The sequence below is a fragment of the Oncorhynchus mykiss genome, chromosome 10 (assembly GCF_057628025.1).
Source record: "Oncorhynchus mykiss isolate SJ-2025 chromosome 10, ASM5762802v1, whole genome shotgun sequence".
NCBI lineage: Eukaryota > Metazoa > Chordata > Actinopteri > Salmoniformes > Salmonidae > Oncorhynchus > Oncorhynchus mykiss.
In genome coordinates this window covers 40,027,096-40,040,504 of record NC_143031.1, presented here as the reverse complement: position 1 = coordinate 40,040,504, position 13,409 = coordinate 40,027,096, and the positions used below count along the sequence as shown (strand labels likewise).

The 13,409-nt window shown below is 40.6% G+C and overlaps 1 protein-coding gene across 4 annotated transcripts; it reads left to right on the top strand.

The window, feature by feature from the left end:
- Positions 1–368: 368 nt before the first annotated feature.
- LOC110533869 (galectin-9) lies at positions 369–12,493 on the top strand. Of its 4 annotated transcripts, none has more exons than XM_090186602.1 (11): positions 369–729; positions 9,149–9,237; positions 9,382–9,589; positions 9,764–9,889; positions 10,238–10,279; positions 10,474–10,551; positions 10,749–10,787; positions 10,997–11,029; positions 11,149–11,237; positions 11,667–11,823; positions 12,011–12,493. In XM_090186602.1, the coding sequence occupies exons 1-11, from the start codon at positions 700–702 to the stop codon at positions 12,155–12,157; spliced, it is 1,038 nt and encodes a 345-aa protein (XP_090042728.1). In that variant the 5' UTR covers positions 369–699; the 3' UTR covers positions 12,158–12,493. The 4 variants fall into 4 exon arrangements, with proteins under 4 accessions (XP_090042728.1, XP_090042729.1, XP_021474105.3 ...); XM_021618429.3 differs by lacking the exon at positions 369–729 and adding an exon at positions 7,117–7,779; XM_090186603.1 differs by lacking the exon at positions 10,474–10,551.
- Positions 12,494–13,409: the final 916 nt, after the last annotated feature.

Genomic DNA, 13,409 nt, shown 5'->3' with positions numbered 1-13,409 from the left:
GCTACCACTTTATCATCAAAGGTATTGTCTAAGTGTGTTTCAGAGATAGTCAGAATATGAATGTCGTCTGCTACTTGCAAGTTATTAATTTCATGAACCCTGCTACATATGTTAATGTAGGCTATTTTGAGCACTTTTCTGGGATGCTTGCTTGTTTTCATTGCTTTACTGGGAAGCTTAGCAGAAGTAGATATTCTCATGTTATTTATGTTAGTGTATGGTGAGCTGCACACAGTGGACTTCCTACTAGGGCACACCGCCTCAGTGCTAACAGCATAAATCTGGTTCATAGACACGTGATTGCAGCAAACTGGTTCATAGTCACGTGATTGCGGCATATAATAGCTGTAGCATCAGCAGACGCATTTGGGAACTTAGAGGGACATAAATTAGGTGACTTACATTATGTCTACCACTGCCCCTTGTATAATGTACATTTGCTAAAGCATTATGATGACTCAGCGACACAGTGGTAGGGATTCATTGATTGGGTTTGAGAGTGTATAGAGAGAGTGCAAAAAGAAAAAAGAAAAGCGGATGGCTTGACCGTGTTTCAATTAGTGTAAAACAATGATGACCGCATGAGTCATTGTGAGAGAAATGTATAAAAGTGCCAGAAGAGAACCACCGAACGTCTACGCGCTGCACTCTCTAGATTCACCATAAAGTCAAACCGACAGATCAGAGCCACACTGCAGCATGGATTATCAGCAACCCTTCTGCAATCCGGTAACAATTCTACTTTGACATTATTTACATGTACTTTTCAGGCCCCATTATGTGTGAGTTTTGGGAGTCATTTTGATACTTCTTTTTGGTGTAATGTTCCACAATATTTTTATATTCTGGACCCACAGATGTTCCTCTAGCCCAGCACGCTCTAGCACATCCGATGCAACTAAAATCAGGTGAAATGGGTTTGTTAGTGATGCATTTAGTGGACTAGAATAAAAATGGGTTCCTCAGGAACAGGACTGAAAAACATTGAATAGGTCTGTCTATATTCCCTGTCATTTTCATATCCACTTTTGACACCTAAACACTTAAGTGATTGATATAATCAATGAAAGAAGGTAAGAAAAAAGGAAACTATAACCTTTTAGGGTGGGTTGCACCAACATGGTTTTAATTCATCTAGGATTAGAGCTAATCTATGTTTTGTAAATCTAGGTTTATAATTAATCAGAGATGTGTGGCACCACTTCATTTTAAATCTGGCTCAGTAAATCTACAATTAACGGTTTTAAACTATGATTAGTGACGTGTTGCACCAATATATGAGTTTGTTCTTGAGTTGAAACGAAGTAGCTAGCCTACTTGACAAATGAGGCCACAAAATTACTGCTCCTTGATAAAATAATAACAATGTAACGTTTGAACTATTGCAACTCCTTCGTGAAAGGATCTCATGGGTTGGCTGATTTTATTTTTTATTTTTACAGTACTAGACATATAACTAATTCGTTAGCTACTGTAGCTAGCTAGTTTATAAACAAAGCTAGCTAGCATTAAATACAATGTATTATTGTCATTACTTATTTGGGCATGTATCATTTGTCAGCTACACACCTGATCATGGCTTGTTAAAGTTGTTCACATTTCTCCGCTTATGAAAACCTCGTCGGAACTGATGGAGGAATTTAGTAATGTACTGGAGGATAAAAAGACAGACTGTCAAAAATGAGGAAGACACCTGGGCCATTTTATGCCACAGATTTAATGGATCGACACGGATTAAAGAAAAAAGGAACCCAAATCAAATGAAGGTGTGCTGGAAAAACGCAAAGCGAAAGCAAAAGCAAAAAAAGGATGCAGCAGAGGCGAGTGCTATTTCAGACCGGAGGGGGCCTCCGTCCAAGAGAATTGATCCTCTCTCCCAGAAGATTTGAGAGATGGTTCCCCAGCAGTTTGCCCCTCTCCTTTACCCTTATGATGACGACGGACAACTCGGCCCACCGATATTTAGTAAACATAAATAACTAGTAAATATCAATGACTATAATGCACGTTAAAACTAACTTACGATGTTAATTAACACAATCATCGCGGGATGAACGGTGTCAGCCACCGGTAACGTGTGGGTGCTTCATATGCGCTACAGTCAATTATGATTGCATGTATACTTATATTAAATATAACAGGAATATGTTAGTTCATGTAGAGACAAACTATTATACTTGTTTTTTTTATCATAAAGTTAATTTCCGATCATCTCGATTTAGCAAACTAGCTAACATTAGCCAGCTAGCTTTATGGGTGTTGTGACATGCGTATGAAATTGTAATTCTGGTTGTTTAATGGTTTAGGGACTCCTGAAACAACCAGCAAACCAGGCTGTCGTAATGTGAATCAGTGGATGTAAATAATCTAGCTAGCTAAAGCATTTACTGCAAATTGAATGTACAATTTTGGAAGCTTGCCTTGCTGATATTTGCCATGCAATACAGAAAGATGAAGTAACGTAGTTATTATGTTCTTGCTTATTGTGCAGTGGATGATACAAATACCTGTATTGTAACCTGTACATTTAATATATTCACTGATCATGTATTCTACCTTGGAAAATAAAGGTGCAGTTCAGGTATGAATGTCTTTGAGATTATTTCAGTCATATCCATACCAGGAGTATCAAATTCCAGTGTTTGAATGATGCTGTGTCTGCATTACAATTATACACTTCAGCGGTGTTTACCAATCTTGGTCCCGGGACAGTGGTTACACATGGTTCCCTCCGACTAGAAAAAGGATTTAACTACTTAAAGGCTGATTTGTAATTCACATATATATTTAAACAGAACATTACACTTCCTATGCATCATGTAAATACTCTAAAACCAGTTAATCGCAATATCTAATGCCCTTCACTTGCATTGATCTGATTAACACAGGATATGTTTAGTATTTCAACCAGTAGAGAATGTGAAACGTTTTGAAAGAAGTAAATTATCCAAGTGTTATAAATGCATGCATTTATAATTGTAGTATCATAAATACAAGTTCAATCTGTTCTTCAATGCACATCTCTTGTGCATTTATAAAAACAGAGGAAGAAAGGAGGTGAGAGGTATAAGAATATAGGAGCAGGGAAGGCAGCATATTGAATTGAATCCCAGTGCTACCCAAATATTCTCTGTTCGTCACAATTACATAATAGCGTCTAGTCGGCCCGAAGTTTATCTTAAAAGCAGGTGAGCTGGCGATGATGGGACGGGGGAATGGCATCCTCTCTCACATCAAAACATAACTAAGGACGAGAGACAGATGGAGAGAGAGCATGTTTAAGCCTTGTGTTATTTTTTCATTCTAACATTGTTAGTCATAATCAGGAGGTGAAATGCTAAACTGACCTTGGATCATTAACTCTGGGACTACAGCATCTCTTTCTGTTTTTCAATGTAAAGCATCTCTTTAATAAATGTTCCTGTTGACCTGACCAAGTGATCTCTCACCTCTGATCATGCTGTGCCCTCTATGTAGCCAGTTCAGTTGCGGAAGGGGTTCACCAACACAGCTGATATAACCTTGAGGATTTAGGAAGAAGAGGAGAGAGGGATGAAGGAGAGAGACTGTTATTGATAAAATAAGGTAGTTAAAGAGACAGTGTTCAACATGAATCTGTGTGTGGCCTCACCTGGTGTCCGCACCACGCTGGCTGCAGAGTACTTTATGCTGAAAAAAAAAACGGACACACGAGGACAAACAATATAGCATAGTTATAGAAATAATTTACTGTTTTACTATTCTCCATGGTTGGCCCTCTTGCCTATTCTTTGAAGGTGGAAGGAGCCACAGTATTACACATGAGCCTGCTTACTGCATAACACAATCCAATCAGATTGATAAATGGGTGTGGGTTATAGGGTGTCTCTTTGTTTTTGTACAGACATCACAGCATCCTCACCTGAGAAGAAGAAATCAAAGGGAGAGAAACTGGGAACTGAATAACTGCAGTTGACATACAGTGCCTTGCGAAAGTATTCGGCCCCCTTGAACTCTGCGACCTTTTGACACATTTCAGGCTTCAAACATAAAGATGTAAAACTGTATTTTTTTTGTGAAGAATCAACAACAAGTGGGACACAATCATGAAGTGGAACGACATTTATTGGATATTTCAAACTTTTTTAACAAATCAAAAACTGAAAAATTGGGCGTGCAAAATTATTCAGCCCCTTTACTTTCAGTGCAGCAAACTCTCTCCAGAAGTTCAGTGAGGATCTCTGAATGATCCAATGTTGACCTAAATGACTAATGATGATAAATACAATCAACCTGTGTGTAATCAAGTCTCCGTATAAATGCACCTGCACTGTGATAGTCTCAGAGGTCGGTTAAAAGCGCAGAGAGCATCATGAAGAACAAGGAACACACCAGGCAGGTCCGAGATACTGTTGTGAAGAAGTTTAAAGCCGGATTTGGATACAAAAATATTTCCCAAGCTTTAAACATCCCAAGGAGCACTGTGCAAGCAATAATATTGAAATGGAAGGAGTATCAGACCCCTGCAAATCTACCAAGACCTGGCCGTCCCTCTAAACTTTCAGCTCATACAAGGAGAAGACTGATCAGAGATGCAGCCAAGAGGCCCATGATCACTCTGGATGACCTGCGAGATCTACAGCTGAGGTGGGAGACTCTGTCCATAGGACAACAATCAGTCGTATATTGCACAAATCTGGCCTTTATGGAAGAGTGGCAAGAAGAAAGCCATTTCTTAAAGATATCCATAAAAAGTGTCGGTTAAAGTTTGCCACAAGCCACCTGGGGGAGACACCAAACATGGAAGAAGGTGCTCTTGTCAGATGAAACCAAAATTGAACTTTTTGGCAACAATGCAAAACGTTATGTTTGGCGTAAAAGCAACACACCATCCCCACTGTCAAACATGGTGGTGGCAGCATCATGGTTTGGGCCTGCTTTTCTTCAGCAGGGACAGGGAAGATGGTTAAAATTGATGGGAAGATGGATGGAGCCAAATACAGGACCATTCTGGAAGAAAACCTGATGGAGTCTGCAAAAGACCTGAGACTGGGACAGAGATTTGTCTTCCAACAAGACAATGATCCAAAACATAAAGCAAAATCTACAATGGAATGGTTCAAAAATAAACATATCCAGGTTTAGACTGGCCAAGTCAAAGTCCAGACCTGAATCCAATCGAGAATCTGTGGAAAGAACTGAAAACTGCTGTTCACAAATGCTCTCCATCCAACTTCACTGAGCTCGAGCTGTTTTGCAAGGAGGAATGGGAAAAAATGTCAGTCTCTCGATGTGCAAAACTGATAGAGACATACCCCAAGCGACTTACAGCTGTAATCGCAGAAAAAGGTGGCGCTACAAAAAGTATTAACTTAAGGGGGCTGAATAATTTTGCACGCCCAATTTTTCAGTTTTTGATTTGTTAAAAAAGTTTGAAATATCCAATAAATGTCGTTCCACTTCATGATTGTGTCCCACTTGTTGTTGATTCTTCACAAAAACATACAGTTTTATATCTTTATGTTTGAAGCCTGAATCGTGGCAAAAGGTCGCAAAGTTCAAGGGGGCCGAATACTTTCGCAAGGCACTGTATATGACATACAAATGGTATAGAGAGAAATAGTCCTAAAATAACTACAACCTAAAACTTCTTAACTGGGAATACTGAAGACGCATGTTAAAAGGAACCACCAGCTTTCATTTCTTCTCATGTTCTGAACAAGGAACTTAAACTTTTTTACGTGGCTTTTTTACATGGCACAAATTGCACTTTTACTTTCTTCTCCAACACAGTTTTTTTGCATTATTTAAACTAAATTGAACATGTTTCATTATTTATTTGAGACTAAATTGATTTTATTTATGTATTATATAATGTTCATTGTTCATTCAGTATTGTTGTAATTGTCATTATTACAAATACAAACCGACCGTTTAATCGGTATCAGCTTTTTTTTGTCCTCCAATAATCGTTATCGGCATTGAAAAATCGGAATCGGTCTACCTCTACTCTGGTGGCATTTATTTTGGGGTATGCATGGGTGTCTGAGCTGTGTGTGTGTTAGTCGTTTAAACTAACAGCTTGGTGCTTTCAACATGACAATACCTCTCACAAAAACCAGTAGTGATGAAGTCAATCTCTCCTCTACTTTGAGCTAGGAGAGATTAACATGCATATTATTAATGTTTGCTCTCTGTGTATATCCAAGGGCCAGCCGTGCTGCCCTGTTCTGAGCTAATTGCAATTTTCCTTAGTCCCTCTTTGTGGCACCTGACCACATGACTGGGCAGTAGTCCAGGTGCAATAAAACAAGAGCCTGTAAGTAATTCCTTGTTGAGAGTGCTGTTAAGAAGACAGAGCAGTGCTTTATTATGGACAGACTTCTCCCCATTTTAGCTACTGTTGTATCAATATGTTTTGACCATAACAGTTTACAATCCAGGATTACTCCCAAGCAGTTTAGTCACCTCAATTTGATCAATTTGTGTGTGTGCTGTTTGTAAGTCATGACCGTGAACACATCTTGCTTTAACAATTGAACATTCGCTAAACAGCATAACCGTTAGGCTACTGCATCCTCTGCGACCTCACCTGTGATATTGTTAGTGTTTAAATACTGGAGAGTTGAGACCAAATCACGGACGCTGGACAGAGTGGATTTCAGTTGTAACAAAAGACAGTTTTAATGAGTCAGAGATATCTTGTCCCGCAGTTTTACGTGCACGGACCTAGTTCACATAACTCGTTAAGGAGCTAGGTGAAACAGAGACCTTATACAAAGGTTACATTCATTTTTATACATAGAATAAAGTAGTCTTGTCGTTTCGGTCTTCTTGACTGGTCGGAGGGTTGGAGGCGGGCCTTGCTCTAGCCAGAGCGGGCCCCATTGGTGCACAGCAAAAGTCCTTTGCTCTTGGGACCGGCCAGTTAATCGTTAATTTTATTTTCTTGCCTTATCAAAAATGACTTTGATATTGTTATATAAATATTCATACACATAGCTCATATAAACAAAGACATTCCGTCGTAAGAACACATACACCCAGCCATAAGACTGACCCCCTCTTCCTTGTATAAACACACATCTCATCTCCCTCTAACTGGCCGGTCCCAAGAGCAAAGGACTTTTGCTGTGCACCAATGGGGCCCGCTCTGGCTAGAGCAAGGCCCGCCTCCAACCCTCCGACCAGTCAAGAAGACCGAAACGACAAGACTACTTTATTCTATGTATAAAAATGAATGTAACCTTTGTATAAGGTCTCTGTTTCACCTAGCTCCTTAACGAGTTATGTGAACTAGGTCCGTGCACGTAAAACTGCGGGACAAGATATCTCTGACTCATTAAAACTGTCTTTTGTTACAACTGAAATCCACTCTGTCCAGCGTCCGTGATTTGGTCTCAACTCTCCAGTATTTAAACACTAAGAGGAAACAAAATACTAAATAATTTACGAATGCCGCGTTCAACACAACTGGGAATTCGAAAATCTCCAACATCATTTTGTTCAAACAAATCGGAACTCGGAAAAAATACTAGCTCCGACCTGGAATTATCGATTTGGACGGTCAACCAACTCGGAATTCCAACTGGGGAACTTGTGCCTCTTTCTAGAGCTCCGACTTTCCGACCTGAAGTTCACTGACGTCATGATTTCCCCTCGTATTTTCCCGAGTTTCCAGTTGTTTTGAACGTGGCAGAAGAGAACCGCCGGACCTCGATGTGCTGCACTCTCTAGATTCACCAAACAGTCGCACAGACACACTGGAGCATGGCTTGTCAGCAACCCTTCTTCAATCCGGTAAAAATCTAATTTGACAGTATTTACATGTCTTTTTTTAGCCCCCATTATGTTTGAGTTTCAGGAGTCATTTTGGTGATTATTTTTGGTGTAATGTCCACAATATTTTTATATTCTGGACCCACAGATTTTCCTCTAGCCTAGCCTAGCACGCACTAGCACATCCGATGCTATGTATGTAATGGGTCTGCTAGTGATGATTTAGTGGACTAGAACAGGACTGAAAAACATTGAATAGGTCTGTCTATTTCCTGTCATTTTCATATCCACCTTAAGTGATTGATATAATTAATGATTAATGAAAGAAGGTAAGGAGAAAGGAAACTAACCGTTTAGATTGTTATTGGTTACACAATGCTTGATGTGGCCATTGTTAGTGTAACGGATGTGAAATGTCTAGCTCGCGGTGTTCGCGGTAGGGTAGCCTAGTGGTTAGAGCATTGGACTAGTAACCGAAAGGTTGCAAGTTCAAATCCCCGAGCTGACAAGGTACAAAATCTGTCGTTCTACCCCTGAACAGTGTTGTAATAACATATTAAAACATGTAATGACGCATTCACTGACTGTTGTCTGCCTGGGCTTAACCATACAATTTTGGCTTGTACTCTGTGTTATACCCTCTCTCTCTGTTTCTCAATATACTAACTGCACGGGAAACCCCCACCAGGGTGGCGGAATAAGATAAAACACACTGACAACCCATAAATATACACTGCTCAAAACCCTTTGGGATGGGCTCCAAAGACAAAGAACTCTGTCAAGAACCAATGGGATACTGACACCAGGCTGGAGAGGACTGTCTATCACCTACGAACAACCAACCAGGAGCCAGGACTACTAGAATCTACCTACGTCATTTCAATGTATAAATGTACTGCCCAAATATGTTGTACCTCCTCTTTTTCCGAAAACTCCCTAAGGGTTGGACGAATAGGAGCCGTGCTGCACGTTTGCCAGATATCATCATGTCTGAATAAACGGCCTTTAATATACCGTATCCGCCTTGTCCAGAGTCTCATCTTGGTCTTGTTTCTCCAATAACTAATCATTTACAACAGTCACGTCACTTTCTCTGAGAACCTTGAAGTAGTAGTTCCCTTTGCTCTGCAAGGGCAGCGGCTTTTGTGGAGCGATGTGTGACGATGCTTCGAGGGTGACTGTTGTTGATGTGTACAGAGGGTCCCTGGTTCGCGCCCGGGTATGGGCGAGGGGACGGTCTAAAGTTATACTGGTACATTAACGTTTAACGTTTTCAACTAAGTCTATTGCAAAGTCCCTCGCCTTATCAGGCAGACGACCTAACTACAAGCTGGTGAACGACATTAGCTACCCAGCCTGGTCAAGTGTTGTTTTTTGCTTTATGTCCTAGAGATTGCCATTCACTGGCTGTATCCAGGGAGCTCTGCATGAGGGGAAGACCATCACTGTGACAGGGAGAGTCCTGCCAGGATGCCAGAGGTAGTACATACCTAGTTAGACATCTCTTTTTCACTGTAGGACAGCCATGTCGTCTTTAGCTCAGTCTTGTCACTCACTATCAGCACAGAAGGGATCTTGTTAAACCTAATCACTTTAAAATATGGCCCCCTTTTTTCTCTCTAGGTTTCATGTGAATTTGCAATGTGGCTCAAGAGGAAATCCCGACATAGCCCTCCACTTCAACCCCCGATATGATGAATCCAAAGACGTTGTGATCTGCAACACCATGCAGCACTCTAAGTGGGGCCCAGAGGAGCGTGAATACCCAGCATCCATGACCCAGGGGGCCAACTTTACCCTCATGTTCCTGGTCAACAGAGATTCATATTCGGTCAGGAGACTTTTATCACTTATACTTTGGCTACACATTTTTTTTTTTACTGTGGACTCATTGTATTGCATTGTATCTCTGTTCTAGAGCAAAAAAGAGTCAAACCCTTATTCATTATTTTTCCTCCATGTGCCATTGATTTTCTTGTCTCTCCTAAATCATGTCTTATCCCAGCTGATTGTGAATGGTGCTCACTTCATGGAGTACCTGCACCGGCTATCGTTCTCCAGAGTGGACACCATCACCGTGGATGGGGATGTGGAGATCCAATCCATTGCCTTCTCCAACCCTGCAGTGACAGTGAGTATCTGACAGGTCCTCCGTTTTGGAGAATACTGTACATCTTTGCATTCCAAAGGATCAGTCTTAAACATGGACAGATTTGCTGATCTTGGTCAGTTGTTTGGAATGCTACCCAGTCTGCAAAACAAGTTGCAACTTGCAATGGTCATGGTCGGAGTGTATAATGATTGTAAGGATGTTTTGGACATATTTTTAGTGTCCAAAAAAAGTATTTCCCGCAGTTCCTACTTTAATCAAAGTTCCTACTTTAATCATTTAAATAAATAGTATTCAGACTTACATGTGCTGACCAAGGGTTTGTCCATATCCTACACAGAGAAATTAAATGTGTTTTCTTTTCTCCAGTCACCTCCTCCCCAACCAGGATATCCTGTCCATCCACACAGTGTGAGTATTCTCCAGACAGACTGATCAACAGGATTCTTAGTTATACAAGTGTTAACAAGTTTTATTATTTGGATTTACATAAGGCCTGCAGTTGTATGGAAACACTTGTAATTAGTATTAAGCACATTACTACATATGTGTCCTCACAAAACAGTAGCATAGGCCATTACCCAAGAGAGACATTTTGTTTACAGGGTCAACGGAACCGAACTAAATCTCATCAAAGTAAATCATGTCCCAAAACTCCTCCTCAATGGTGTAATGCCACACAGGTAGATTATAGCATTCTGGGTTGGAGTCTAATTTGGTGTATTTAGCCTTTTTCCTTGTAGTGGGTGTTGTCATAAGATGACTGCATTTCATTCCATTCAGTCAATTTTAACTTTGATGGTTGATCATGCTTTCCTTGTATTCATGGTTTCCTTGTTTAATTTGATACTTGTTTGACAACTGTTTGTTTGTTTTGTAGGTTTTCTCGGCTGCGTTTTACGCCCCAGGACTTTTTCAGGTGCATTGCATTCAAATGAATCAACTTTTTAGAGTTCAAAATTTGTAGAGTAGAGGCCAACATTAGGAATTTTATTGGAGTCGTATCATTGATCTATCTAAAGGAATAAAGCTGAAATGAAAATGAAGCTCTGACAAGATTAAATAGTTTAGAGAATGTACTGAAAGGTGCTATTCTTCAGATGGTAATGTACAAGGTTTATTTTACAGACACCCCCTCCATACACCCCCCAGCCGTCCTTCGTAAGTACCCCTTCTTTAACCTACAGACTAAGTGCAGACTGAACAATTACATTAATTGATTTAGTATCGAAACCGATTGTTAGGGTGATATGGTGATGTTATGGACCCTGTGTTCTCAGGTTGTGCCATATAAAAATATAATGGTAGGTGGACTTTACCCAGGCAGAAACATCATCGTCCAGGGTGTGGTCAACCACAACGCTGATAGGTAAGTAACGATTACTCATTTGAAACACATCTGGCATTATTAATTTGCTTGTCACCTGCTATGGGTCGGAATTGGTACTATGAATCGTGTACCTGTACATTACAGACAATCCAGATAGATGGTAAGGAAAAAGGTCCTTTTTAGATTAGTCTCACCCTCCAAATGATTTGCATAATTTTTCATTCACGATTGTGTAACACTCACCACCAGCAAAGTTCTCCCTCTCTAGAAACAGTACATTAAAGAGCTATACAGTACTAAGTCATTCCTTCAGCATATCAATGGCCGACATGGGTAAAGGTGATACTCTTTGTAGGCTTACCTTTGCACACCCTTTCCTGTATCTACTACAGAGCGTTCATTTATTTGGTCATCTAACATATTCCTGGCCAAGCCTTATAACCATGATCATGGTATTTATGGTTCCAGGTTCTATGTTAACCTGCGTTTCAACTCGGGGGTGGCGCTCCACTTCAACCCCAGGTTTGATGAGAACACTGTCGTGCGTAATAGTCTCCTGAAGGAACAGTGGGGTCCAGAGGAGAGGAAAGGGGGCATGCCCTTCTACAGAGGCCAGCCTTTTACGGTATAAACTCCATTATACCTGATTGTAGACTGTATTATGGAAGCTAGCTAAATTTTCATTTTTGTTTTGTTTTTGTGCATTGACAAGAATTTGAGCTGAGATTAGTTCTGAATGTGTTTTAGCTGCAATGCTACCGTGTGCTTTTCCTTGGATGAACTCAGCACTCATGTCGGGCTCTCTGTTTCAGGTGACCATTACGTGTGACACCAAGTGCTACAGGGTGATGGTGAATGGAGTCCAGATGTTCAGCTACAACCACCGCCACTTCCTGCTCCAGCAGATAGATATCCTGGAGGTGGAAGGGGACGTGAGCCTGTCCTCTGTGGTGTTCTAAGTAATGACTCTGTCCTCTGTTATGGTTTGAGTCACATACACTGGGGTCAAAGGTCAACAGGGGTAGGATCTGATCAGGACATTATAAAGACCGATGGGTGAGAAATCATCTCTTCTGTGTGTGGATGTTTTGCTATGTGGCTGATGGCGAATGTTGATATCATGTTGGGAAAGATGTTTTCATCAATATTTGTATCTCTTTCATAAACTATTTCATTTAGAGTAGACTATGTAAAATATTGTCTTCTATTTATCACATTCCACATACTTACTGTATGTCTGTTCTCTCTGTACCGACAATGTTTCTACATCAAATAAACTTCAATATTGGAACTAAGATGTTGTCATAATTCTACATCACCACTAGGGGGCAGAGAGGTTCTGATAAAATTACTAACTTTGTCCTGCTTCAGATTGTCGTGGGAGGGTTCAGATTTTTTATTAAAAACTAAATTCGAAGGATTTTGACAAAGTCAATACTGATGACATTAACGGAGCTGTGAATCATTATAATTACATGAAGCGTATTCAAATGACTGGGAGTTCCAGGTGGTTGGAAATGGGCTAGTAGGCCGGTCGACAGATGTATGCCCTAGTCGGCTGGCCCTCGCTACATATTCGTCGCCAGACCCACTGGCTCCAGGTCATCTACAAGTCTATGCTAGGTAAAGCATCGCCTTATCTCAGTTCAATTGGTCACGATGGCAACACCCACCCGTAGCACACGCTCCAGCAGGTGTATCTCACTGATCTTCCCTAAAGCCAAAACCTAATTTGGCCGCCTTTCCTTCCAGTTCTCTGCTGCCTGTGACTGGAACGAATTGCAAAAAACGCTGAAGTTGGAGACTTTTATTTCCCTCACCAAACATCTGCTATCTGAGCAGCTAACCGATCACTGCAGCTGTACATAGTCCATCGGTATTTAGCCCACCCAATTTACCTACCTCATCCCCATAATGTTTTTATTTTATATACTTTTCTGCTCTTTTGCACAACAGTATCTCTACCTGCACATGTTCATCTGGTCATTTATCACTCCAGTGTTAATCTTCTAAATTGTAATGTTTCACTCCTATGGCCTATTTATTGCCTACCTCCTCCTGCCTTTTGCACACAATGTATATAGATTTGTTTTTTCTACTATGTTATTGACTTGCTTATTGTTTACTCCATGTGTAACTCTGTGTTGTTGTCTGATCACACTGCTATGCTTTATCTTGGCCAGGTCGCAGTTGTAAATGAGAACTTGTTCT

Bases quoted from the DNA above. Each gene is read 5' to 3' on its own strand.
- LOC110533869 (XM_090186602.1), top strand. From the start codon at position 700: ATGGATTATCAGCAACCCTTCTGCAATCCG. The intron at 730-9,148 runs GTAACAATTCTA...TTTATGTCCTAG, and splicing joins AGCAACCCTTCTGCAATCCG to AGATTGCCATTCACTGGCTG. The intron at 11,824-12,010 runs GTATAAACTCCA...TCTCTGTTTCAG, and splicing joins ACAGAGGCCAGCCTTTTACG to GTGACCATTACGTGTGACAC.